A 27,311-nucleotide genomic window follows, 5' to 3' on the forward strand; every position below is an offset into this window, starting at 1 on the left:
GCCTTCTGCATGCCAAGCAGGTGCTCCACCACTGAGCTATGTTCTCCCTTAGAATACAGGAAGGTGTCTCGGTCAAGCTCAGATTCTTTGCTCCTGTAACCCAGTATTGTTTACTCTGACTGGCTGTTTCTCCCCTTACCTGCTGCTCCTTGAACCTCTGTAATCAGATACAGCAGGGATTGAACTTGGGGCCTTCTGCCTGCAGAGTATAGATGCTCCACCACCAAGGCATGGTCCCTCCGCCCTCCTGTATTGCAAAGGACCTTTGGGTGGTACAATGTGTCCCTGCGTGGAGAAGTCTTGCACCCTGACCAACCTCCAGGTTTCAAATGCTTGGGCTCAATTTCGAAAAGTTAAATTTAAAAGAATGCATAATCTGGTGAAGACTTTGGAAGCTTTAAGAATAACAAAATTAACATGGAAAGGATGTTCAGAAGGGAGGCTCCATCCTGTGGACGCTGAGAGTATGGCAGGTGTGTGTCCTGCCTCCTCACATCCTGTTCTGCTTGCCTGCTGAAGTTGGAGAGCCTAAGAAGATAGGAAGCTGCCCTTTACCAAGTCAGACCAGCAGTCCATCTAGCTCAGTATTGTCTACACTGATTGGCAGCAGCACTCTGGGGTTGGAGACAGGAGCTGGTCCCCAGCTCTACCTGCAGAAACCAGGGATTGAATCTGGAGCCTTCTGCATGCAAAGCAGATGCCCTACCAGTTAGCAGCAACCTTTCCTTACAGTAGCTTTTTTCACTGGCGACAGAATTTTGTTTGCATTGGGCTCCTGTTTTGATTTCTTCTACAGTCTCTGTGTCCGCTTAGGGTTGCAGAATTAAGACCCTGAGAGGGCTCTAAGTGTGGAAAGGAAGGGAAAATTCCTACCACGACTGCATTCTCACGTGGGGTTTATTGCATTAGTTTTACTGGTTATAACCTCTTGAAATCCCGTTTATTCCTCACTTTTGTAACTTCATCTGGCATTGTCTCTGTGCTTCCAGGTCTCAATGCACAGTCATAACAGCTAGAAACTTTTTATTTGCTAGACGTGTTTCACCCTGGCTCATCCTTTGCGAGGTGCTTACTTGAGGCCCCCAAGCACTCTTCCAACCCACCAGAGCCTCCCGGGAAAACTGCAGGCCTAGTTCACCTCCGCTCCCTTGCCTGCCCTCTTGTCTCACCTTTTACTGATGGCAACCACCGAAGGGTCCTTTTTGAGTCTGCATTCTTCTCCCGCGGAGCTGCTTTGCCAGCCGGTCATTTCTGCAAAGGGGGAACTGAGGTAGCTACCCGCCAGCGACGGCGCCAGTGAGGGAGGTCTCAGGAAGGACACGCTGCCTCGGCCGCTGCTCTGGCTGGTCAGACTGCCCCTCGGCAGTTTCTCGGCGAGTGGCCCTGCCAGGGCAACGGCGACAGGCGACTTGTGTCTCTCAGGGGGCAAAGACTCTGGGAGCTCCTCCGCTGCGTCAAGCCAGTGAGGCTCTGAGGCGATGGCTGTGTAGGCAAGCTCTGCCTGCCTGCTGTCCATGGGGGGCTGAGGGGGCGACAGCACCTCCAACCAAGGCCCTGGTTCCTTGGGTGAGGGCGTTTCCGAAAAGGAACTGAGGTAACTTGGGGAAACCGAGGTCCCGGGAAAGGCAGCCTTAGCTGGGCCCGTGTTGGCGTGAGGGAGCCTGAGGAGAGATTTGGCCAAGGCCTGTACCTGAGCAGGGTCTAGATTGGCTTGCGTGTCCATGTAGGCTGGACACACGGTTTTGTCCTCATCCCCCAACCCAGTGAGTTCAGTGCTGCCCAGAGCCTCATGGAGGGCTGGTTTGGAAGGTTGCTCCGCTTCCTCTTCTTCTTCCTCCTCCTCTTCCTCTGGAGGCCAGTCACCATCCACATTCATCTCCTTGAAAAAGGGGAGACTCAAGTACTGCAGAATCCCACTTTGGGCTGAGGTATTTGCATGGGCTTGGCTGATCGGGGGCTTACAGCAGGTTGGCGAGGAAGGGGGTGGCGAGGAAGACGAGGAGGCGGCAGTGGCGGGCCCGTCCACGTGCCCCTCGGGGCTCTGGGTGGTGGTCTGGGCGCGCTGCTTGGTAGCCCCATACGGCATGGTCGCCACTGGGCTGATGTTGACAATGCACAAGGGCTCGGCCTCCTCCGTTGGGCTGCTGCTGCTGTAGTCAAAGTAGCGTCCCTGGCGGTAGCCGGAGGCCTTGGCTTCACGGCGGGACCGGCTGGCGCTCTTGGGCCTCAGGGGGACGCTTTTCTGCCAGACAGGCTCTTCAGGCCTAGGGGGGGAGTAGACCTGTAGGTAAGGCTCCAGCTGCCCCAGGCTGCTTTCTGAAGAAGCCAGGGACAGGGAATAGCGTTCCAGCATGGCCGCCAAGCGTTCACGAGGCGGCGCTTCGCTCTGCACCACAAAGCGGCCGTCGGGCCCGCGGCAGATGCGCTCCAGGGGTAGCGGCTCCCCAATGTGGCTCTCGTAGAGGGCGTATCTGGAGTTGTTCCTCGCATTGCCGCTGGTGATGTTGAGGCCTAAGCTGGTGCTGGCTTTCTCCCCCCACAGCAGGGAGCGGCGAAGGCTCTGATACGGGGAGGCCTGGAATTTCATCTTCACAACGCTGTCTGGGCTAGCAGTGCCTGTAGAATTTCTGGAGTGGGGAGAAGCCCCAAAATATATTTATATTGGTCAGATGGCAAGAGATTAGGCCCAGTTTCCCACCAACCCCAGCCCCAGGATTCCCTAAAAGCTGTCAAGAACAGACACCACCCTGCCCAAGAGGGAGGACGGCCAGCCTTGCAGAGATCGAGCTGCGCAAGGTGGAAGGCACGCTGCGGCAAGCAACAGGACTTGTGGCCAAAAAGGTGCTCAAGGTGAGAGCCAAAACACAAACTCAGGATCACCATGTGGTCCGCTGTACCGCTTTTTGTAGCTGCACTGAGAAAACTAGCATGCTAAAGGAAGATGAGGCTCTATAACTTCTCCCTGACAAGGCAGGTATGACTTTTTTAAAAATAAAAAAAGCAGAAAGTGTATTTCAATAAGTGATTGTTTATACCAGCTCCCCAAATGCATGTGAACATACAAACTTCTAAGGGCCTTTCATCAATTTCACCTGGATAAAAATGTCTTTCTTGATCCCAAATATGGCAATTGGACAGAATTTGAAAGGGAGCTTGAGAAACCTCTGGTGATAACTCATGGGGTGAGTGAGGGACTCTACACTTGGCATCAGACATGGACAAAATGCTAGTGCTGCAGATGATTCTATAAGCCAAAAAAGCATTTAGGCCTATGCTCATGTGGTACCAGGTGCAACATTCAGCTTACTGAGAATCGGTGTTCTCAATTATTATTATTTTTAAGACGGGTTTCAAGTCCGTAGCATTGCTAATTCTGTGTGTGGGGAAATGCCTGGCAAAATTTTGGAACCCAGACTGCCATTTTGTGCTTTGCACAGCAACCTCGCTATGACCAGCAAATAAGTCCAAATCATGCAGATTTTTTTTTAATGACAGAATTTTGCAAAATGCGTACTTATCCAGTTCCTACAGGCCACAGGATTCGGCTTTGAAGGTCACAGAACTTCTGTGCTTTTGCATTTGTGAGTGTTGGGATTCACAGAACATACACACAGTGTGTATATGACTAGGATTGTGGTTAAGAAGATTCCCACCAAAGGCAGCTGCAGCATGCGCTTTCACAGTTCAGATTACAGTGCCGGGACTAGATAATACTAATGATCAGACATACTGCAGCTCATCTGGTGTCTTTGGAATATGGACAAAAAATTTAACTGATGCAAGTGGACTCTTAATTATTTGTTTTTATTATTTTGATTGGTTTGTTATCAGTTCTGTTTCAACCTGAATACCAGTCACTGGAAACAACAGTGGGAGAGGGCTATGGCATTCACGTCCGGCTTGCCTCATGTTGAAAGCTGCTTTATGTTGAGTCAGAATATTGGCCATCAGAATCACTCTTGTCTACATGGACTGGTAGTGGCTCTCCAGGTTTTCAGATGGAGAGTTTCTCCCAGCCCTACCTGGAGATGTCAGGGATTGAACCTGGGACTTTGTACCTGCAAGGCAGATGGCTCCACCGCTGAGCTATAAGCCTTGCCTGTTGTGGGACTCTGTTTTTGCCGTCCTGCGGAGCCCTGCTGCAGCATTTCCCTTTCCCACCCCACTAGAAGCTTCATCCCTCTCCCCCTGGCTGTGGCCTGCAAAACACAGGGCGGGCTGAGCAGAAGCAACAGGGGAAGGAGCTGCAGGATTGGCATGAGTGGGAACAGGAAGTGATGTCATGCGATGGCGTGACTTACTGTGAAGGCAGAAGCTTCTTGTTGGGGGAGAAGACGGTTGGTGGATCTGGAAGGTCACGAGAACATAAAGGGGAAATCACACGGAGAGCAACTCAAAAAACAAAAAAGAAGTGACAATGAAAGGGGACGGGACGACTGCCACGTCACGGCCAACAGACAGATGCATGCACACACATGCCCGTGTCAGCCTCAAACTTGCCCTGACCCCCACTCCCTTCCAGCTTTGGTTCCAAGGACCACCTCCCTCTCCAGCTCAGAAAACAAGCAGGATTTTCTTTTTCCTCCTCCTCCTTTTTTAAAAAATGCAGTCCCTTGCAGCTTGCAAGCAACTCTAGTCATGCAGCGGCACAAATTGTGAGAGGGGAGAACTGCACATCTTCTGTGGTCACAGACATCAGCATCGGGCATAGAATTCAACCCTCTTGAGGATCCCAGCTATTACTTAAGACACCAAGTTTCTAGTCTTTAAGGATGCAAAGACTGAAAGGGTGTGTGTATGTGTGGCACCCCCCCTCAGGTACTGAGAAGGGATTTAATGTGGCCAGGAGTGGGTTTAGATGTTGCGTGTGTTACTCCTCTCCCCACTGTCCCCCTTGGAAAAACAGCAGACTGAATTACCTAGGAAAGAAAGCCAACGAAGGCAATTTGCTTAATAGAGAATAGAGCGGAGAATCTACCTCCTCTTTTAGAATTTAAGTGACCTTGGTGGCAAATTTTGCCCCCACCCTGGCCAGGGTATTATGTCCTAGCTAAAAGGTTAGAACAGAAATGTAGACCATCTTGCAAACTCTCCTGCAGCCTCTCTGCCCCTGCATTCACCTTGCTTCCTTGAGTTTTTGTCTGGCTGGAGTGTGTCCTTTACCCCGATAAAGTCTGGACAGAGGAGAGAGGAGCAAGCAAGCACATGTAGAAACTAGCCTTCTGCCCAAAGGTAAAATTGACATTTGTGGCTTTGTCCATTTTTTGCATCTGATGGTGTCCCTGCCGCCCCACCCCCCAGCATGTGGTGGTTGGTTGTCCGGAATGGATTGGAGCCATCAGGCTGAAGAAGGTTCCTCACCTCTGGGACAGGCCCATGTGGAGAGAAATAAGTAAGTGGACTCATGCAACAGGCTGAGAAAAACGCACCACCTTGTCTCAGAACTCCTAAGGGCAGCACAGTGAAAACTGGCTGGCGGCAGGTTCTGGATATTATTCAATGACAAAGTGTGTCTGTATGAAAAGCGGAATTAACCTCCGCAACTCATTGCCCTGAGGCAGAAAACTTTGAAGAAAGAATTTTAGATTCATTCATGGAAGAGGAAGAGGTCTTTCGATGGCTTTCAGATGTGAAGTGTACATGGACCCTCCATGTTTGGAGGTAAGAAGATGACAAATATCAGACACTGGGGGCGAACAACTGGGGAGTGCTTTTGCAGCCACGTCCCACTTGGGAACTTCCAGGACGCTTCCAGCTGATTTGGGGAGGTGCAGAATGCAACTGGTGTAGCTCAGACCTGGGCCTGCTTCCTTCGATCACTTCACTCCAATCTTGTGCCTTTCTCATCGGCAACCAGTTTGTGTCCAAGCCCAATTAGAAATGCTGTGTTTGGCCTTTGCAGTCTGATGGTGGGAACCTATGGCCCTCCAGACGTTGTAGACTACAACTCCCATGATCCCTGACAATTGGCAGTGCTGGCTGGGGCTGATGGGAGTTGGAGTACAGTTGGAAGGGACAGAGATTGCTCAGCTGTGCCTCAAAAGGTTTTTGGATGCAGGCTATCACCTCCCATGGAAAGCTACCTATGCACAGGTCCTCAGTGGTGGCCCTGTAGAATATCTTATCACCCTCTAAGCTGCAGCAACTGAGCACACAAGACGGGGCCTTTTTGGTGGTGGCACCCCGGCTTTGGAACTTTTTGCCCCTGGAGGTCCTTCTGGCCACCTCTCTGCCTTCAGGTGTTAGCTTCAAGTTCCCCTCATGCACTTTTGACCTGGGATATGACTCTTAGCATATAGTAAGCTTTTGGTGGACCATTGCTGTTGTTGTTTCCATTTGCAGCTTAAAAATAAATAAATCCATTGTATTTTTTTTTCTTATTGGTTGTGTGTATTTTTATATAAAAAAACCCCATATTGCTAATGATTGCTAACTGCTTTGGGGGTCCCATGTGCAAACATAAAAAGTTGGGAGAGAAGAAAAAAAATATTTTGATAAATAAATGTTTAAAAGCTAGATCAGGTGAATTCCATCTCCAAGGTAATGAAAAAAGAAGCTGAAGGAGGACCTCAGCAACTGCTGTCAGGTGGGACAGAAAGGAGAGCTTGAATTGATTCTGTTTGGGATCTTGCTTAGTCTGCTTTTGCTGCTACGTCTTGTAACAAGGGCTGCCAACATGGCACCCATGGGTGCAGTGGTGCCCTTGAGGTCTTTCCCAGCTGCCTCCACAGCTTCTGAACCCCTCCTGCTCACTGACAACCTTGGTCATGAAGTGATGAGGGTGCTAGGGTTCCCCCCACTTTGAAAAGTATGCTTTGTCTCTTTCTGTTTTGGGAGCTGATCTGGGAAAAATTGCAGACAGCTGCAGAAGGAAGTTGGAAAAGTGGTGCTCTGCCCCACTTGCTACTTCAGCTCTATGCACTTTTATTTGGAAAAGCACAACCTGCCTGAATGTGCCTTCAATTTTTCTGTCTCTCAAGGGGGTGCCAATCTGGGGAAGGGGGAGAGAAGTGAATGGAAGGGCATGCACTCAAAAATCCAAATGTGCCCACAAAGTTAAAAAAAAGGGTGGCAACCTCTATCCTATGAGTTGCTTTCCAGGCTTTAAAATAAATAAACGAAGAGATATTATTTTATGCCACACTTTAAATAAATAATATTTTTTTAAAAAAGAAAATTCCTGGTAGATAGCAAACCAGGGTATCCACAATGAAAACTGCTAGAAGCAAACTCAAATGTACCAAAACATAGCAGCTCTTAAAAAAAATTAAGCCAGATGCTGTTGCCTGAATGGATTGTGCGAATCTGTGCACACTTTCTTATTCTGCATATTAAAAGTGTATCCTATAAATGCAATGGTGGGATCCTCAGAAGGCTGGATTCTGCACCAGACACCATTTTCTGCAACCACAGGGTCTTGACTGTTTGCCTCACAAAATCATCGGGTGGTATTCAATGCTAGTCCTACTCAGAGTAGACCCATGAAGCTAATGGCCATGACTAACTTAGGCCTGTTCATTTCAGTGGTCTACTTTGAGTAGAACTTAGTTGAATGCAGCCTATGGAGTTGGGACAGTGGAGGTTGTGTAGACCAACCTTGTCCAGCTCACTGCAGAATCTGCAGAGCAGGATGCAATGACAGCATCCCTGACAAATGGCTGCTTGGCCTGCTGCCACCACCTGAGGCAGCCTGGCCCACCATCGAGTTTTATTGTAATGTCCAGTTAAAATCTGTGCCCTGCAATTTCTACCCACAAGCTCAGGGGTGGGGAATCTTTTCTGGCCAGTGGGCCCAATCCTTACCTCCCCACCCCTGCAGAGATGCAGCTGACCTGCCAATCACTTAGCATTGCTATGACAGCAGATGTGCTTTGAAGCCCCGATTATCAGGACTTCAAAGCGCAGTGTGGAGCTTTTGCAAACAGCCCCACATTGCCCTTTAAAACTTCAGAAAACAGGTTTTCAAAGGTTCAAGGAGCAGCACTGGGTGGGAGAAGTGGTTTCAATGGGACCAGCACAGAAATGATCAAAGCTCACTTTAAGCTCCCAATTGTTCCTCTGACATCAGGTGCAAAATGGGCGGATGTAACTTGCTGCAAATGGTGCGGCAGACCAAGTGTGGCTTGCAGGCTGGAAGTTCCTTATCTCTGTTATTAGGTCTGGTCTTGCCCTCTGGGGCAAGAGGAGAACATGTCTGCTCAAAACTTTCTGCGCAACAGCTCCTTACCTTGCCTGCGTTTGCGGAGACGGGCAGCTCGCCTCTGGTTCATGATGCAAGCCGCCATTGTGCTGAAGATGACAGCCGTGCTGAGAAAGCAGACCCCGCCAATCACTCCTGCCAACACTGGCTGGGGCAGGAGCTCAGGGAGCTGGGTGCGGGAGGGATACACCTCCATGCCTGGTGGGAAGACGGGGAATGTCACACTATCACAACGGCAAGGGTAGGAAGAAACCTCGACATGGAGGAAGAATCACTGTAGGAGCCCTGTTGCATCAGAACATAAGCACTTTTCTTTTTTAATTGCAAATTGACATGGAAATGCTGGGAAAATGAGAAACCGAGAGATTCACTCATCCCTTCTATTAATAAGAGTGACATTTTAAAGGAGCTTTGAACAGCTCCAGTGGCCTCCCGCAAAGTGAGCTAATCCTGAGGCTGCTGCAGGTTTTGCTGCCCCCTTTCTGGCCCTTACCTATTGTGGAGACATTGACCGTGTTGCTGGGGTCACTGATGTAGCTGCCAGCAAAGGCCACCAGGCGGAACTCATAGAAGGCGTCCTACAATGTGGCAGGGGGTGGGTAGGAGAGAAAGCAGGGGCACACTGTGAAAACCCTCTTATGGTCACTGTGGTCATACTGTAAACCCTTCTCCCACTTAACAGCATCCGAAGGGGCTTCAATTTGCTTAAATAGTTCCACTTTTTGACAGTCCCAAGGAAAGGCAGGGAGCTATGCAGTGCCCTGAAGTCAATGGAAATCCCGCCCAACCTGATCCCAACTTTTGGTATTTTGACACACTTTCAAGCAGCACACGTTCTACGCATGTAAAAACACCAGGCAGGCCCCACAAATAGCCCAGAGATGCATTTTAAACAAAAGGACACATTCTACTCATGTAAAAACACGCAGATTCCCGGACCGTCTGCGGGCCGGATTTAGAAGGCCATTGGGCTGGATCCGGCCCCCGAGCCTTAGTTTGCTTAAAGGTAAAGGGACCCCTGACCATTAGGTCCAGTCGCGGACGACTCTGGGGTTGTGGTGCTCATCTCGCTTTATTGGCAAAGGGAGCTGGCCTACAGCTTCCAAGTCATGTGGCCAGCATGACTAAACCGCTTCTGGCGAAACAGAGCAGCACATGGAAACACTGTTTGCCTTCCCGCTGGAGCGGTACCTATTTATCTACTTGCACTTTGACGTGCTTTCAAACTGCTGGGTTGGCAGGAGCAGGGACCGAGCAACGGGAGATCACCCTGTTCCAGGGATTCGAACCGCCAACCTTCTGATCAGCAGGTCCTAGACTCTGTGGTTCAACCCACAGCGCCACCCGCTGCATCCATGCACTAACCTTTCAAAACTGTATTTCTGACACCCTTCTGAACCCACCTTGATTAGCCCAGGCACCAGGAGCTGAGTCTCAGAGCTGGAAATGGATCCGTCGAGAACCTCCCAGCCCCCCTGGTCTTGTCGCAGCTCCAGGGTGTAGCCTGTTAGAGCCACAGAGAATTGGAATGGGGGCTCCCACAGGAGGAGGACACCCCGCGTGGTCTCGTTGGCCATCAGGGATTGAGGTGGGGATAGAAAAATCTGTGAGGTCGTAGATGAGGGGTTGGGCGGCATGGTGTTTGTTGGGAAACCTGAGAAGGAGGAGAAGAAAGAGAACGGGTGTTGAAACTGTGCATTGTTCCTTTAAGGGAATCGCTGATCAGAAGGAAAAGAGTCCTGTGCCTCTCACCTAGTGGCACGGTGGTGACGATCTCACTGAAGGGACCGCTACCCAGCTTGTTCTGGGCCAAAACGCTGAACTGGTAGCCGGTATCTGGCTGCAGATTCTCCACCAGGATGTGGGAGGCCCCAACAGGCACAGGCAGTGAAACCCAGTCATGGTGAGGGCGATTGAAGCGTTTCAACCTGTGTGGGGCACGGAAATGGAGGAGAGGCTGCAGTCATTGAGAAGAATCCAAACCAGAGACAGAAAAGCCCCTGTGGTTTCGAGCAGAAGGAACTTGTGAGCTCCTGGAAGAAGCATTCCAGTAATGTTTATATTTAATTAATCTATTCACCCAGTTTATCAGGCACCCAATAGATTACAAGAGTTGTCTGGGCAATGTATAAAAGCAAAAGCAACCTAGAAACCCATTGCAATAAAAGAAAATGGGAAAGCAGCAATTGAGACAACCATCATGGCATTGACAAAACTGATCTGTTGGAAGAGAGTAAATAAATGTTTCGTGGAGCTATAACAACTATATTAATTCCACATCATAAATGTAACTTAAAAGGCTTGTTTTTGTTTAAAAGTCTTTGGTACGCAAAAGACATTTGAACAGGGATCACTGTCCAATACTGTCAGTGTGCCTGGAATGACCTCCTATGGTAACCATGGAAGGTTTCAGTAAAAATTCCCTGAAAAACTACATAGTATATGAGAGGCAGTTTGCTGTTCCTGTTCCTGCACTGGCTTAGCCTCTCCTACGCTGAACATAAACAAACTAAACTTGCTCACATTTCTTTGGGTGCCAGGACAAGATGCCCTCCTTTCGGCTCTGAACAGAGAGGAGGTGGAAAGAGCATATATTTGTGAGGAAGTGTGATTGATATAGGTGCCTTTCCCCCCACTGAGAAAGCAGCTGATGGAGAGGGGGCATCCTTGCCCCCATCCTCTCTCTCCCCCCCCCCCCAGCACTTTTGGGCACAGCAGCCATTTGGGGCCTAGCGCCCACAGCCTCCATTCCAAAATCCTAACCGAGGACTCACAGCGGCGTATACCAGATGCTGAACCTCTGGAAGTAGCCTCCGTCAAAGCCTGGCTCCCAGGTGATGTTGACAGCCTGTTGGAGAGGCAGCACCGAGACGTTGGCCACTGTGTGGGGGCTGGTGCCTAGAGTTCACGAGAGGGAACGAAAAGCAGAACTGAATTAGCTTGACAGGATTAGGATAAGGCTCAACGGGGGTTTGTGGGTGGTAAAACCCACAGCAGCAGCAGCAGTTTTATCAACTAGTGCCCCCCCCAGCCCCTCCAACATTTGTTTTTGAGGATTAAACCAAGTGCATGGAAAGCTTCCTTATGGTACTCCATCCATCAAGCCTGGTAGTGTCTGTTCTAGCAGGTGGGGAAGAGTTTTTCCTATCACTTCTGACCCAATCCCTTTTTAACTGGAGATGTCCAGGATTGAATCTGGACTCTTCTACATGCTCTACTACTAAGTTATAGTCCCTCCAGTAAAGGAAGCTGCCGATTACACTACATCTTGCCGAGTACTAGCTGCTCCGAGTGGCCGAAGCTCTCAAAGGTCTTGAGCAGACATCTTTACTCATTGCCTGCTACCCAATCTGCCACAAATTTAACTGAGGATTGGCTTGTGATCTACCACAGAGTTATGGCAGTTTTCCCACCCTGCTCCAGATGCTTGCCGAGCAAACCATAGTTAGAACAAGCCAAGGTTTGTAAGGGAAAAACAAACTATGGGTTATGACCATTGTTTGTTGGAACAAACCACGGTTAAGCTGCTGGTCAAAGAAACCATGGTTAAGCCATACAAACCTTAGTGCCAGCAGGCAAACCAGGCCAATATGTGTATGCATACACACTGCCCTCCCATGAAAGTTGCAGCACGCATCCCTTTTCACTCAAAATAGTTCTTCAATGCATTTCTGTACAGTTTGCTTAATTCTGTTGTGCTCTGAATGAAGTACTCACCCAGTACGTAGACAGTGGTTGCAGTGCTGATGCGGGCCACACCGTTGTTGGCGGCGCATTCCCATAAGCCATGCTGCTCCTTGGTCAGTGGGCGCAGGACCAAGCTGTTGTTCTTGTCTACCTGGGCACTGGCTAAGCCCTTGCTGCCCATCTGTGGTGGGGACAGGACACCAGAGAGATGTTAGCAAGCTCTTCAAGACCCCAGGGGAAATAGGGGCCCTGCTAACTATACTATGGCTGAAGCCAGTTTAAATTGAAATGTTGCCAGTTACTTTTAAATTTCCTTCAAGTTCTCAAATATATTGCAAGGGATTGGACTAGAAGATCCTTTGGGTCCCCTTACAACTCTATGATTCTACATATTAGTAGGTATAAACCAGGGGTCAGCAACCTTTTTCAGCAGGGGGCCGATCCACCATTCCCCAGACCATGTGGTGGGCCAAACTATTTGGGGGGGGGGGGAATGAACAAATTCCTATGCCCCACAAATAACCCAGAGATGCATTTTAAACAAAAGGACACATTCTAACTCATGTAAAAACACTCTGATTCCTGGACCGCCCACGGGCCGGATTGAGAAGGCAATTGGGCTGCACCCGGCCCCCAGGCCTTAGGTTGCCTACCCCTGGTATAAACTGAGAAGGAATTTGAGCCTAGCTAAAAGGTGGAGCTCTGAGTAAACCAGCCAGACTTAACAGGGAAGCCTCTCAGCCTGCCTGTCGGCTCCTTCAGTCTCAGTGTTACCTCAGCAGAGAGGAGGAGGGGGAGGAGGATGGGGACAAAACTAGAATAAAGTTGTCTCCGCCTCTCACTGGCTCTGGCTCTGCCTCCTACTGGCCTCACACCTGGCCGGTCCCAATGGGCAGCAGCCACCACCTGCTGGACAGCCTAACTAGGATCTACCTTGTTTATGCAGAGAGCTGCCTCACCTTTGTCCAAGAGATGATGGGTAGGGGGTCACCTCTGGCAGCGCAGGGGATGAGTAGTTCCCGCCCCACCTCCTGAAAATACTCCTCCTTGGGGCGCAGGCTGAACACGGGAGGGTCCTAGGCCGTAAAACACAACACACATTTGACATCCGAAACAGGCAAGGGTCGGCCACAGTGAACACAGGACGCTTGACTTGATGACCCAGCAGTCAAATCTCTTCTTATGCTCTAACACACACACACACAGCCGTCTTTCTACTCACCTTCAGGAGGACGCGCGTAGGTGCCGAGGAGCCAGCACTGCCGTAGCTGTTGTATGGGGTGCAGGTGTAAACACCCACGGCATTGTCGTTGCTTGTGGCAATGACAATGGCACCATCGGGAGTCGTGGACCAACCTGGGAGCTAGGAGAGGGAGAGAGAGTTCTGTTCAGAAGAGAGTTATCCCAAAAGACCTATGAGCCCAAGAAGGTGTGATGGACGCTTCTGCCAAGTACCTTGCCTAACTCCAGCGGCTGCCCGTCTTTGGTCCAGTTGATGAAGAGCAGTGGAGGATTGGCCTTGTTGGGGCACCTGATGGTGCCTTGCATCCCTATTGGCAGGAGAGTCTCAGGGGGCATGTCGATGACTTGTGCTGGATCTGCAAAAGGCAGGGAGGACATGGCTTCAGACGGTGGGATGGCTAGTGGGGGAAAGCTAGAGGAGAGATGGGGCACAGCCAAGGCTGGGTTGCCTCTCCAATCAACTGCTGGGATGTCCCACTAGGACAGCAACCTGCACCTTGCACCAGCAGCCCTGCAAAATAACAGGATGTGGATAATGCTGCAAGACGATTCTTTCTATGGAGGCTGATCCGAGCCGAGGGGCAGGCGGAGCTGACAATTCTGGTTTCTTTCGGTTTCTCATTTTTCCGATCTTATGATCGGTTCTCCACATTTCCATATCAGAGCATGATTATTATTTTTTAAATCGTCAAAATTTTAGTGCACATTTCCCCCCTGACATATGCACTTTTGCCTTTCACACACACTTTCACCAAAGCAATTTCCCCAAATATAATGCATGCTTGTATGTTGATTTCACCAATGTATGCATTTATGCACACTTAACATGCATTTCTATACGCATTACTTGGCTGGAGAACCGCGCTGCAAAATTTGAGGGAGTGCAGATTTTGAAGGATGGCTGCACTTCAATCCACATATTGTTTCAGAAAGTGCAAGGTCAGTAGGTTTGCCTTTAAATGCCATCAGAATTGCATTTCTGCCCCATCCCTGTCTGAGCCCCACCCAGCAGGTTGAGCACCAAAGGTGCCTGTCTTCATACTGTCTTTTTCCACCACCCTTAGACTGTTTCTACCAGTTGGAGGTCTGGAATGATGGGAAGGTGCCATGCTTACACAGAACTGTGAGAAACGCTGAGGCAGAAGGTGGTCTCCTTAGCCCATTGCTAGGAACACAGGTATATTGTCCTGAATCCTCTGGGACAGTTTTCTGTACCAAGAGGCTCCCGTCCACCAAGACGCGAATCCGGGACTGGAGATGGCTGAAGGAGGGGAAGGAAAGAGAACTTGAAGAGAGCAGGAACAAAAAAAGTGCAACAGCATTGTATTTAAGCACTTGCCTGGCTAACATGGGCAACTGGGAGTTCTATGTATCTTATATATAGATAAGGATATTTCTATATCTATTAACTATTATCTTTATCTATATCTATATCTATGAATGAGAGAGAATGGAGCCAAATACATACTATCTGAGTTCAAAGAAGAAGACCAATTCTAATCAAGTGTACAAACAAATGTAACTGCAGCAATTATTACATATTTCTCCAAACAAATTCACATTGAGAGAATATAAATGAGTCTGAAAATGTCGATTCACATGTAATGAAACTTTCCACCATGCTGCTGCCTAGTCTTCTGGGTTCTGCTTGTTCTTTTTAGGTGCATAAATGATGAGTGAGTTTCTCACAAATTGCCATAAACAATGCTTTTTTTTGTACCAGTTCTCTGAAGTAACTGATGAAACATCCTTGTGAAATAACTAGGCGTACTGCCAACTGTCAAACAAATAATTAGGGATTTTCAAACAAAACCAGCATTTTATCCATCATATAACAAACATAACTTGCAACGCAAGACCACTCTGTCTCCCGGGGTGGCGTTCATCTCTACTTGCTCCCAAAGAGGACAAGCTTTAATTTAAGCCCTATGTTGTGCTCCCTTTCACTTTGCTGCCTGGAGCACCCTTGGGGAGGGAAATATTACATAAATAAAGGAAAGAATAGACCATCATTTGTGGAAGAGCCCAGAGAGCCATTCTGATGCCCGCTCACGCAAAACACTCACATCTGGAGTTTCCTACCTGAGGTGAAAAACATTTGTGTCCCCCTGGAACCAGCTATACGTGAGGTTGGCAGGGTAGGCCTCGGCTTGGCAGGCCAAGAAGGCATCTTGGGTGATGTTGACAGTGACGTTCTGTGGGGGCACCACAATTACCGGAGGCCCTGGGAGGAAGAAAGTGCCTGGAATGAGTAGCTAAGGCAGGGGCAAGGAACCTTTTCCATTTCCTTCTGCAAAACCTTGCTGGGGGGGCGGCGGGGGGAGACACATGCCAGTTGTGGGTACCACCAGAGGTAAGCATGGAGAGGTAATCAAATTTACATTTTGCCTTTGTACAGTAGGCTAGTTTCTACACCAAACACACACACAAAAACCACACACCAGTGGTTCAAGGACACATCCCAAACATTCAAAAACATCCAAGGCTGGTGAGGGAATGTGGCTGGAGAAAGTGCCAAGGGCCAGAAAGAGAGGCCAAGGGAGCCACATTGAGCCCCTCTCCCCGAGTCTGAGTTTCCCCAGATCTAAGGACAGAAAGGCACTCTTCTCCCCCAAACCCTGCCAATTATAAAATGTGGAACTATTGACTCCGAAGTTATGCCAAGATTCCCTTTGGAAATCAGAGACATGCTTGACTCCCATAGCTGTGCACTTGTACCCGCCAGGAAGTCTGGATGGTAAACTGGGGGAGTGATCGTAAAGCACATGTTTAGCACACGCAAAGTTTTTGGTTCAATCCCTGGCATATCCAGTTAAATGAAGGATCAGATAGCAGGGTTGTGGGAAAGGCTTCTGCCAGAATCTTTAAAATGTGGAGGGGTGGGGAGACAGCAGTCCTGGGCTAGTGCAGCAAATTTTGGCAAGCCACAAACTTCCTGTGCTCCAGGGAGGGAGAACCCAGCTCATTGGCAGAGTGCAGGACTGTGCACATGCAGAGAAGGTTTCAGGTTTCATCCCTGGCACCTCCAATTTAAAGGATACAGTTGAAGGTGATGGGAAAAATTCTTTTTCTGCATGGCACGCTAGGGAGTTGCTGCCAGCGAGAGCAGGACAATTTTGGGCTAGGTCAGGGGTGGGAAATCATTTTTCCATTCACTTATGAGTAACCTTCCAGAGGCCAGGCATACACCCCATCTCCATCCTGGCAAGCAAGTACCATGCATACACTCTAGCCAGGTAAAGATCACTGGAGGAGGCTGCAGAGGGGGACCTGCCAGGGGTGTGGCCTGGGAATGGGAGGAGCTTGGGAAGAGTCTCCGGAGGGCCGCATTTGGCTCCCAGGACTGAGGTTCCACCCCCCACCCCCCATGGGCTCTATGGACAGATAAGCTTGTACAACAGCATCCTGTGTTAAAATGCTGCTTAACCCAGTTTGGGAAAGATGCTGCCCCTTCTCCTGTTTACCTTGCACCAGCAGGCGGGTTGTGTGGGTGATGGCGCCCTCTTCACTGGTGGCATGGCAGGTGTAGGCCCCGGCGCTGGCCCGCTCCACACCAGCAAAGACAAGGCTCCCATTCTTCACCTGGTGGGAAGCACATCATTTAGGAAAGGCTTGGAGCAAGCAAGAAAAAACCCCTCCAGCATCTCCTCACCAAGAAATTGTACGGCCAACGAGGTGGTCAAGAAGACCAGGAAAATCAATTCCTCAATGAGCTGGAGACAGTTTCTGTCAATTCCCTCAACTAGGGATGGGCAAATGTCTTCTCTCTGTTTTCCAGTCTTCAGTTCTCTAGATTTCCAGTATAGTTCATGATTTTTTAAGAAAGTCCTCATAAAAATTCATCACCATTTCAGCATGAATTTCTCTAAATATATCACCATCATTATTAATTTGATTTCATACCCACAGCAGGTTACAGCAATTTTAACTTCAATACTGAAAACAGTTTAAAGCAAACTGCACTCACAGAAATAGGGTATGCCCTGAAAATATATACCGTAGGTCTCAAAGGCCAAGATAAAGAGCGATGTCTTCGGCATACGCATTCATATACACAATTTTACCTAATATACACGTTTTGCAAAGCTTATTTTCCCTAACATTTATATTTCCTCAATATAATGCAGTTTTGTATGTTATCTTCACAGATATATGAATTTCCACACATACTTTACTCAAGTATAAGTATTGTTTTTTTACACAATACTTGGCTGGAGAACTGGATTGCTAAAGTTAATAAGGGCAAAATTCAAAGGACGGCTGTGCTTCAGAAAGTGTGACTTAAAGCAGGTATGTCTTTCATTGAGAACAAATCAAATTTCTCCCCATCCCTCTTATTAACTTAAGAACAGCAAGGACTAAGTATGTGAGCTTGTTCAGATCTCACTTGAGTTCACAGTGTGACTCTAGGAAAAAACACCATCCCCTTGGCCTCAGCGTTCTCACCTGAAATACGGGTTTTACACAGGGGTGCAAAATGTCTTCTCTTTTGCATGAAGGTCCAATTCCCATTTGGCTAATCCTCCAGGGCTGCATGTCAGTGGGGGGCATGGGTTAGTCTAAGTGGGCTTTCCCACCCCACCCCCCAAAAACCACTGGGATATATTGGAAAAGGTCAGGGCTCGCTAGCACTCCAAACAGTAGCATACCACACTGCAAGGCTTTCTTGAAGAGAGCAAGACAAATGCTTGTTTCCTTTGAGTGGCCAGCAGGGGTCAGCCAGACCTTAGGTATGTTTGTTAGAGAACGGTCCTAAAATGAGCTTGACAATTAATTCAGTGCCTATGCGCCCACTAGGAAATCCATCTCTTAGGGTTTCTGAAACTAATTATTGGTTTTTTATTTCTCTGGGTGGGGAAGGCATGAAATTCCTCTTCAGAATAAACAGTACTACAGGGAAGTCCTCAACCAGCCAAAAAGGCTCACTAGTTGCCCCTAAACAAATCACATGAAACAGCTTCCCATTCCTAGGCAGTAAAAGCTGGGGTGGGGTAGCTCAACCATTTTCAGGAGGGGACAGATTAAAGGGGGTTGGCAAACAGGTTTAACTGGCCTGCACTTCCTCAATGAGAAGGAGCAAACAAAGGCAGGGGAATAAACTTGGGTGTTAATTACACCAGTGGTGGACCATAAACTAAGTAAGCAAAGAAATATAATAGCAAAGGTGTCCCATGATGAAAAAGAACCTCTAGCACAAGCGTGGGGAAGCTTGCTCCCTCCGGGTGTTGCTGACCTACAGTTGCCATCAGTCCCAGCAGGCCAAGACCCAGAGATGATGGGAGTTGCAGTTCAAAGGTTCTTCACACCTGCTCTAGAGGCAGGCTCTGAAAGCTTCACCAGGCACCCCTGATGTAAGGGAGATGCTGGGTTTCAGGAGACACATGGGACTCACAGAGGAGGATGCTTTATGGATGGCAGTAACACGTATACTAGTACAGTGGTACCTTGGTTTGCAAACCATATGTTTTGGATTACAAACACGTCAAACCCAGAAGTGTGTGTCCCAATTTGCAAACTTGGATTAGAACCCTTTGGGGGGGATTATGAACAATTTTTTTTTGGGGAGGCCCCATTGACGAAAGCGCGCCTTGAGTTACAACCTGTTTTGGGTTACAAATGGACCTCCAGAACGGATTATGGTTGTAAACCAAGGTACCCCTGTAATTGTCATGGACTGGCTGGATGCAGAGGAATGGCGGGAGGTACTAGCTGGGGAGCCCCCACAGGAACCTCCCGGGTAAGAAGGCTCAGAGCCAGGGGGTGGTGGGACAATGCTGAGTGGTCAGAGGGAGCAGACTGGGAGGAGAAGGTGTCAGCAACTGAAGAGGCAACAGGGTTTAGTGAGCAGGAAGAGGCTGCGGCAGAGGGCAGTCCTGATTCAGAGGCAGAAGCAGAGGGGAGGTCAAGAAGCAGAGCAGAGGCAGGCTGCTGAAGAAGCCAGGGAATCTCCCCCTCCTGCAACCAGCTCCCCTTCCTCCTGGTCTCCCAGAATGCACAGAGAAATGAAGAGGGCGGGTCCCTGGAGAGAAGTGGGAAGGTGGGGGACTTCAGTCCCTGAAACGCCCTCATTGGTTCAAGCACTGCTGGGAAGAGTTGCTGTGCTCACCAGGCCTGTGCTGGGTTTCTGGAATAAAGTGTTAACATCACTGACACCGGTGTTTTTTAAAAATTGTTGACCTACTCCTGACTCTGGCTCCTGACAAAAATGTTCTCTTAAATACCTGGATTTGTTAAAACCCTAAGTTGTGAACCACAGAAACTGCTCATGTAGGGGAGAGAATCTGCCACCATTTTCAGCTCTCTGTAAGACCAGAAAACACTGGAGGTATTCTGAAAATGCATTTATTTAAACACCTTTTTAATTTTGTGCATATGGAGCAGGGGGAAATCTCACCAAATCCAATAAATGTGAACGCATTCATTTATTGCTGACATGTTATATCCTGCCCTTCAATGTCAATGGCATTTCCAAGGCGGCTAACTGAGAATGAATACACTATTAAACAACCATAAAACGAAAATGAAAACAGCATATTCTCATTTGAGATTTGTAATCTGCACATTTTGAGGAGGGTTTTAAAGCAGAGTATTGGCTAAAATGGCTTAGGATGATGGGAGTGGAAGCCCAACAACACCTGAAGAGCCAGGTGTGAAGGAAGGGAGAAGGCACTATGCAGGGCATCTAAAAGTATGTTCCAGGCAAACAGGGAAGGAAAGAGAGAATTGAAAGTCATTTAAAACAGGAGTCAGGAATGGGGCACTTCCAGAATATGCTTGATTACCATGAGGTCTAGAAACATACTCATGCCCCCTTTAAAAATAAAACAATCACACAATTCCCAGTTCAAAGGCCAGGCTCCCAGCTTGTAAGATGATTGTGTCTACAAGCATTTCTACACTAGGGGTTGGAGACTTATGGTCCTCCAGATGTTGTTTGATGGTCACTCTCATTCTCCCTGACCATTGGGCCATGCCAGCTGGGACTCTTCCAGGCCAACAACTTTTGGAGGGACCACAGGCACCCCACTCCTTTTCTTGACCAGAGTTCTTCAACTTTGGGTCTCCAGTTGTTGGCTTACAACTTACATCATCGCTAACCAATGGTTCAACCAGGCTGGGGGTTGTGGGAATTGTAGTCTAGACCAGGCACCCCCCCCAACCTGCGGCCATCCAGATGTTTTGGCCTAAAACTCCCATGATCTCTAGCTAAAGGGACCAGTGGTCAGGGATGATGGGAACTGTAGTCCAAAACATCTGAAGGGCCGAAGGTTGGGGATGCCTGGTCTAGACCCTTGGTTCCTGGGCTACATGCACACGCCTTACCTGAACCTTGTCTCCACTTTCTATGGCTTGGTTGTCTCTCTTCCAAGTGACGACTGGCTGGGGGTTTCCCGCTGCAGAGCAGGTCAGCGTGAGAGACTTTTGGTCTTGCACTTCTATGAAAGCTGGCGGGGTCTCCTGGAAGGTGGGGGGAACTGCAAGACAGACCTTATGAGAAGAGCACCCGAATCATCAGAAATGTTATTATGAGAACACCAGATGAGTCCTGGCTAGATCAGGCTGGAGGCCTATCTAGTCCAGCATCCTGTTCTCACTGTAGCTGACCAAATGCCGATGGCAGTGGTTTTCAACCAGTGTGCTGTGGCACCCTGAATGATGGTCAGGGCAACACTGCCCCCCGTCCCTCTTTCCTTCCCTCCCTTCCCCTGATGCCCTCTCGCATCTCTGCCTCCCATTGGCTTGCACGGCTGTTTGTTGCAGCAGTCCTGGCTACAAGTTCCCCAGGGGAATGGTACCTTTGGGGCTGGCCAGGGGGTACTTCTCAGGCCCCTGTGGGGCAGTGGGAGGAGGCGCCTCTCTTTGGGGCAGGGGGAGCAGTTCAGAGACCAGGGGCGGCAGCCCAGAAACTCTCAAGGAGAGGGGAGAAGAGGAGGTTGAGGGAACACTCCACAAGGGAGGGTGTTTGAAATGAGGTGAGGGGCTGTTGGCTCTGCAGGCAAAGGGTGATGTAACTGGGCTCCTGAGCCCCACAGGGGTGCTGCAGAAGGAATGTAGTTGGTCAAGGGAGCTGTGGACCCAAAAAGGTTGAAAACCTCTGGCCTATCAGATCCCCACAAGCAGCACCTGAGTACAACAGCACTTGCCCCACCTGTGACTCCTAGCAACCTACTGTTGTGCGGATTAAATGAAAGAACCATGTACACCACTTTGACCTCTCTGGATGAAAGATCAAATGTCAAAATATGTTTAAAAGGTGCAGATTTTGGTATAAAAAAACACTTGCTAGCACATTTTAAAAAGAAATATATATCCTCACTTAGGGATGGGCAAAACAAGTCAATTCTGGTTTCTCTGTTTCTCACTTTTCCGGTCATAATTTCAGTTCTCCACATTTCCACAACAGTTTGAGATTTTTTTAAAGAGACATTTTATCAGCATTCTAGTGTGATTTTCTCCTAATATACACTTTTCTTTTTTACACAATTTTGTCTAACACACAGATTTTTTTTGCAAAGAACTCTCACCTAATATTGCATTTTGGTGCACATTGCTTGGTTGGAAACCTGCATTTTAGAATTTGGGTAAGTGTGAATTGGGGATAGCTCAGCTGCTACAGCATGAGGCTCTTAATTTCAGAGTTGTGGGTTCGAGCCCCACATAGTGCAAAAGAATCCCGCATTGCAGGGGCCTGGACTAGATGACTCTTGTGATCTCCCTTCCAACTCTACGATTCTAAGGATGTCCTCCAGCCAAGGATTACAGGGCAGTTTATAATATAAAAACACAAAAATATGTAACGTAATGACAAACAAAACAATACCTCTACCAGCCCCAACAATTTAAAATGCAATAAATTGTTTAATTGGCCAAAGACCTGGGAGAAGAGGGATGTTTTATAAATCTTTGTGAAAATTAATCAGCATTTTCGTGCAAAATTCTCCCAATATATGCACTTTTGTGTGGAATTTTGCCTAACATACACATTCTTGCAAGCAATTTCCCCAAATGTAATATATTTTTGAATTTTATTTTCAAGATTATATGCATATTTATGCACTTTTTAATGCACATTTGTACACGTTACGTGGCTGGCAAACCACCCTGGAAAATTGCAAATTCGAAAATGCATTTCTGTTTGCATATTGGTTCTGGAAGTGCAAATTATATAGCTTTGCCTTTAAATGTCAGATGAATCAAATTCCTCCCCCATGCCTATCCTCCCCTGGTACCCCAGGTCTTATCCCCTTAACAAATGCCCACCCCCTCCCTTTTTAATGTCTCAGCTGCAAGTAGGGGCTGGTCATCTGTTCAAGGATAATAGCAATTGATTAGGCAGCAGAGCAGGGATGAGTAGCTGGGGAGACAGAAGCTGGGAGAGGGCAGGATTACAGACTGGGATGAGGGTCTGGAAGAAGAGCTAAGCAGATGGGAGACAAAAGGGGGTCTGATGCCGAGAAAACCAGGATGCGAAGGATAAGGGATAGGCCCAAACGAGGACATTTAGGTCACATCCACACCATGCATCCTGGGAAGTGTAGTCTGTTAAGGCTGATGGGAAGGGTCCCCTAACAGCTCTCAGCACCCTTAACAAACTACAGTTCCCAGGATTCTTTGGAGGAAGCCATGACTGTTAAACCGGCATTGGAGTGCTTTAAATGCACGGTATGCAACCCTCCTTATATCATTGTGCATACTGCTTTAAAAAATACAAGTGGACAGGCTCCTGTACCAAGGGGTACCCAATTTCCACCATCCACACTGGCTGGGGCAGATGAGAGTCCAGCCATATCTGTTGTGCCACAGGGTTCCCCATTCCACACTTCAGTGCATTTCCAAACAAAATGCAAACATCCTTTGAAATTGGCAGTTTCCTGAGCTTGCAAAGCAGTTCTCCAGCCAAGAAATGTTTGGGAAAAAGCACATTCTGAGGTAAAGCATGCATAAAAATGTGTATATTAGTGACAGCAATATACAAAAATGCTTCATAGTATGGGAAATTTCTCTGCAAAGGTGTGCACATTAGGAGAAATCCACACTAGTCACTGATTAATTTTCATGAAGACTTTTTCAAAAAAATAAATAAAATAAATTGCACACTGATGTGGAAATATGGAGACCTGAGTTTAAGGTTGGAAAAATGATAAACAAAGAGAAACCAAAACTGCCAGAGTTGCCCATCCCTATGTCACCTCAATTGCTGTTATAAGCAAGGGGGGAAATATCGTTCTTTTCCTCCATCATGCACCGTTAATAACTGTATAAGCCTCTTTTATCCCAGGTTCCTGAATCCTTAAAAAAAAAACAAAAAAAGTTTTTGCTCTATGGAAAGAGAAAAGATAGAAATTGAAATCAATCAATCAATCTAATGTGGAGCCCTTCAGATCTTGTTGAATCCAACACCCACCATTGCTGGGAGGGGGTTGGATTAAATGACTGTTTGGGTCCCTTCCAACTCTGCGATTCTTTGATTCCTTGATTCTATAGCCATTGGTTGGGGCTGATGGGAGTTGTAGTCCCAAATATGTAGAAGGAACCTCATTGACCAACCCTGAAGTAAATTAAAAAAGCTGGAGATGTGGGAGCAAAAATGCGAACTTAGTATATATGTTGATTAACTGCCCGTTGATAAGATCATTTTGGTGCGAGGTGAGGATATTTATAGCAAGAGTAATAAAAAGAAATTGTTACTTAGGGGAACTAAATTGAATTCTAAATTATATTCCAGAAACGTGGGAGATTTCAAGGGGTCAAAAAAAAAAAGGATGTGTTTTGCTATATTAGAAGCAAAAAAACAACCGTGCTATATTAGAAGCAAAAGGTGTAGTCATAGGTATATCAGTGTATTCAAATCTGAATTGTCAAATTGTGTTGTTATTGTTATTAAGGTTTTTGATGTATGTGTCTTTTGCAGTTGATGTTTGTATCGAAAAAATGATTAAACAACAACAACAACAAAGTAAATTAAAAAAATAAACACCCAGAGCATACAATTGACAGTGAGGTGGATCCAGGTGCCATTTTGGAACTCGTCGTCACTGTTGGGTCGGTCGAGAAAGAGCACCCGGCACTCGTACCAGCCCTGGTCCTCAGCACGCAGCTGCTCAATCCAGAGAGAGGCGCCCTCTTGGATCCGCACACGACCTGCATCGCATAAATGAAAGCACAGAAGCACATGCAGGGGGTTACAGAAGCAACAACACCATCACAGGAAGCTGTGATTCCTGCATTGCAGGGGGTCAAACTGGATGACCCTTGGGGGTACTTTCTAACCCTATGATTACAGTCATACCTTGGGTTACAGCGCTTCAGGTTGCACGTTTTTGGGTTGTGCACCATGCTGAACCCGGAAGTACCGGAACGGCCTATTTCCGAGTTTCAGTGCTTTTTGCATGCGCAGAAGCACCAAATCGCGACGCGCGCACACGGGTGTGCAAACACAGCACTGCGGCTTGCAAACGCACCTCCTGCATGGATCACGTTCGCAACCCGAGTGTCCACTGTACAGTGATACCTCGGGTTAAGAACTTAATTCGTTCAGGAGGTCCGTTCTTAACCTCAAACTGTTCTTAACCTGAGGTACCACTTTAGCTAATGGGGCCGCAGCGTGATTTCTGTTCTCATCCTGAAGCAAAGTTCTTAACCCGAGGTACTATTTATGGGTTAGCAGAGTCTGTAACCTGAAGTGTCTGTAACCTGAAGCGTCTGTAACCCGAGGTACCACTGTAAATGATTCTAACACTTCAACCCAGGCCACCAAATTTTCTTTCCCTGAAATGGAACCAATACACTTGTCTTATGTCCTGCCCAGGTATCCTATTGGTAAAAGGGGGAATTGCAGTAAATTGATGAAATAAAATAGTTGAGAACTCATGATCAGAATATTGCATGGAGACAAAAATGGCATTGTGCAAAAACAAGAAGGAAGCATCAACAAGCATCCCCAAAAAGGGAGGTGGCAGGAGTATAAAAAAAAATTTGGGGGGACTAAGTGGGGGAACCCCCTCAACCCCAAAGTACAGGCCACTGAGGACTGGGCATGCTCAGCAGGTGCAGAATGCTGAATGACTATGGAGGGGGAATGGAGTGTCCTGGAAAAGGGCATGGGCTCTCTGCCTTGAACTCTGAACAGGAGCACTTCGTGCTGAAAGGTTTTGTTAAAGGTCCAACTTGCATTTGGAAGTCCCAAGAACCGGTAAAGGAACAGAGTGCTCACCAAATAGAAATAAAGCAGATGTGGCAGCATACCCACTGGCTGCAACAAGAGCAATTCAGAAGCACGTAAAAATATGGAAGGGTTTGTTTCTTTTTAAACCCACAACAACAACTTTGGGTTTGTTTTGCATTTAGAAGGTCCCACGTTCAATCCCTGACATCTTTAGGCAGGGCTGGGAAAGACTCCTTGTATGAAACCATGGAGAGCCACTGCCAATCAGTATAGACAATATTGAACTAGATGGACCAATGGACTGTATAAGGCAACTTCCTAAGATAAAAGAGCTGCAGCTAAGAGCATCTGCTTTGCATGTAGAAGGTCCCAGGTTTGATTCTTGGCATCTCTAGGCAAGACAGAGTGAGACTCACTGTCTGAAAACCTGTAGAGGCTGCTACCAGTCAGTGTTGACAATACTGAACTAGATAGACCAATGACCCGACTCTGCTGCCTTGTATTGTTTCAGTACATACTGCCTTACGTTCCTACCTAAAGCAGTCCTTTATTTACAACCATGAGGACTGGAACCCTACTTTATTTTAGAAGAACCACCATAGCTCAGTGGTTGAGCATTTGCCTCATGCATGGGTTCCCTGGTAAGGCTGGGAAAAGCTGCCTGAAATCCCGCAGAGCTGCTGCCAGAGTAGGAGACACTGAGTTAGATGCACCAACGTTCTGAATCCGTTCCCTGCTTCTAAGTTACTTTAAATGTGCTTTTGACATCCACTCGCAGACACAAGTCAAAAGCAGCCATGGGGAGTAGCCAGCGGTGACGCTAACCTCTTTTATCCATGCTGTTTTCCTGAGGAAACACCCCCCCCCCAGTTACAGCTTCCAGGGAGGGAGTGCAGTGGGAATACCAGTTGCTGGGAATCACAAGTGCAGAGAATTGTATACTGGACTAGATGGGCCACATTGAGCTATTCTTATTTTCTAATAAAGGGTAAAGGGGACCCCTGACCATTAGGTCCAGTCGTGGACGACTCTGGGGTTGCGGCGCTCATCTCTCTTTATTGGCCGAGGGAGCTGGCGTACAGCTTCCGGGTCATGTGGCCAGCATGACTAAGCTGCTTCTGGCAAACCAGAGCAGCGCATGGAAACGCCGTTTACCTTCCCACTGGAGCGGCACCTATTTATCTACTTGCACTTTGACGTGCTTTCGAACTGCTAGGTTGGCAGGAGCAGGGACTGAGCAACGGGAGCTCACCCCGTCGCGGGGATTCAAACAGCCAACCTTCTGATCGGCAAGCCCTAGGCTCTGTGGTTTAACCCACAGTGCCACCCGCGTCCCCTTATTTTCTTATAGGATTAGACAAATTCAGAAAGGTAAAAGTTGCTGGGCTGACAATGGCTACAAGCCACAGTGGCTATGTTCTCCCTCCACTGTTGGAAGTCTGTAGGCCCCTGAATACCACAGTTGGTAGGAATCGCAAGTGGGCTCTTGAACCCAGGTCCTGCTTGTGGGGCTTCCTATAGTCATCTGGTTGGCCTCTCTGAAGACAGAATGCTGGACTATGACTAGGCCGATCCAGCAACCGGTCCAGTCAGCTTCCGCATGTGGCCCTTCACATCCTTTCCTCAGGCAGCAAAATGTCTTGGGCCAGCACGGGCTTGAGAGCCTACTTCCCGCTCTCTCAGGGAGTCCTGAGAAGACCACCCTTGCTGATTCCCCCTTCCCCTCTCTCTCTCCCTGCCCAGCTGGGACCATGACGCTGGGAAGGAACCGTTTGCTTTTGTGGGAACCGCCATGGAAAACAAAAGCTGGAGTCCAGGCCCGGGCAGCGACGCTGGGTCAGGGGTCAATTCAACAGACATTAAGTGTTACACAGTGTCTCCCCCCCCCCCAACGGGCAGGAGGGATGGAGAGCTGGAAAAAGGAGGCCAGCGAGAGTGCCATGCTGAGGGGAGGGGGTTGGATATGTGCCCCACAGACTCTTCCCCCCACCCCCACACTTCAAAAGGGCTTTGTCC

General features: G+C 48.2%; 1 protein-coding gene across 5 annotated transcripts in view; it reads right to left on the bottom strand.

The window, feature by feature from the left end:
* The window catches only part of IGSF9 (immunoglobulin superfamily member 9), a 68,924-nt gene that overhangs the window by 3,292 nt on the left and 38,321 nt on the right, over positions 1-27,311 (bottom strand). For 4 of the 5 annotated variants that reach the window (XM_081174025.1, XM_081174026.1, XM_081174023.1 and 1 more), the window contains exons 4-19: positions 24,119-24,271; positions 20,453-20,604; positions 16,594-16,711; positions 15,212-15,353; positions 14,245-14,390; positions 13,343-13,485; positions 13,110-13,250; positions 12,847-12,963; positions 11,918-12,068; positions 10,975-11,098; positions 9,953-10,128; positions 9,604-9,854; positions 8,694-8,778; positions 8,228-8,398; positions 4,302-4,392; positions 1,170-2,627 (exon numbers count right to left, since the gene is read on the bottom strand). In XM_081174025.1, the coding sequence (XP_081030151.1) occupies positions 1,170-2,627; positions 4,302-4,392; positions 8,228-8,398; positions 8,694-8,778; positions 9,604-9,854; positions 9,953-10,128; positions 10,975-11,098; positions 11,918-12,068; positions 12,847-12,963; positions 13,110-13,250; positions 13,343-13,485; positions 14,245-14,390; positions 15,212-15,353; positions 16,594-16,711; positions 20,453-20,604; positions 24,119-24,271 (3,619 nt within the window). The remainder of the gene's footprint in view (positions 1-1,169; positions 2,628-4,301; positions 4,393-8,227; positions 8,399-8,693; positions 8,779-9,603; positions 9,855-9,952; positions 10,129-10,974; positions 11,099-11,917; positions 12,069-12,846; positions 12,964-13,109; positions 13,251-13,342; positions 13,486-14,244; positions 14,391-15,211; positions 15,354-16,593; positions 16,712-20,452; positions 20,605-24,118; positions 24,272-27,311) is intronic. The other variant, XM_081174027.1, reaches the window with a different exon arrangement.

Source organism: Podarcis bocagei (assembly GCF_964188305.1).
Source record: "Podarcis bocagei genome assembly, chromosome: 16".
In the NCBI taxonomy this organism is placed as follows: Eukaryota; Metazoa; Chordata; class Lepidosauria; order Squamata; family Lacertidae; genus Podarcis; species Podarcis bocagei.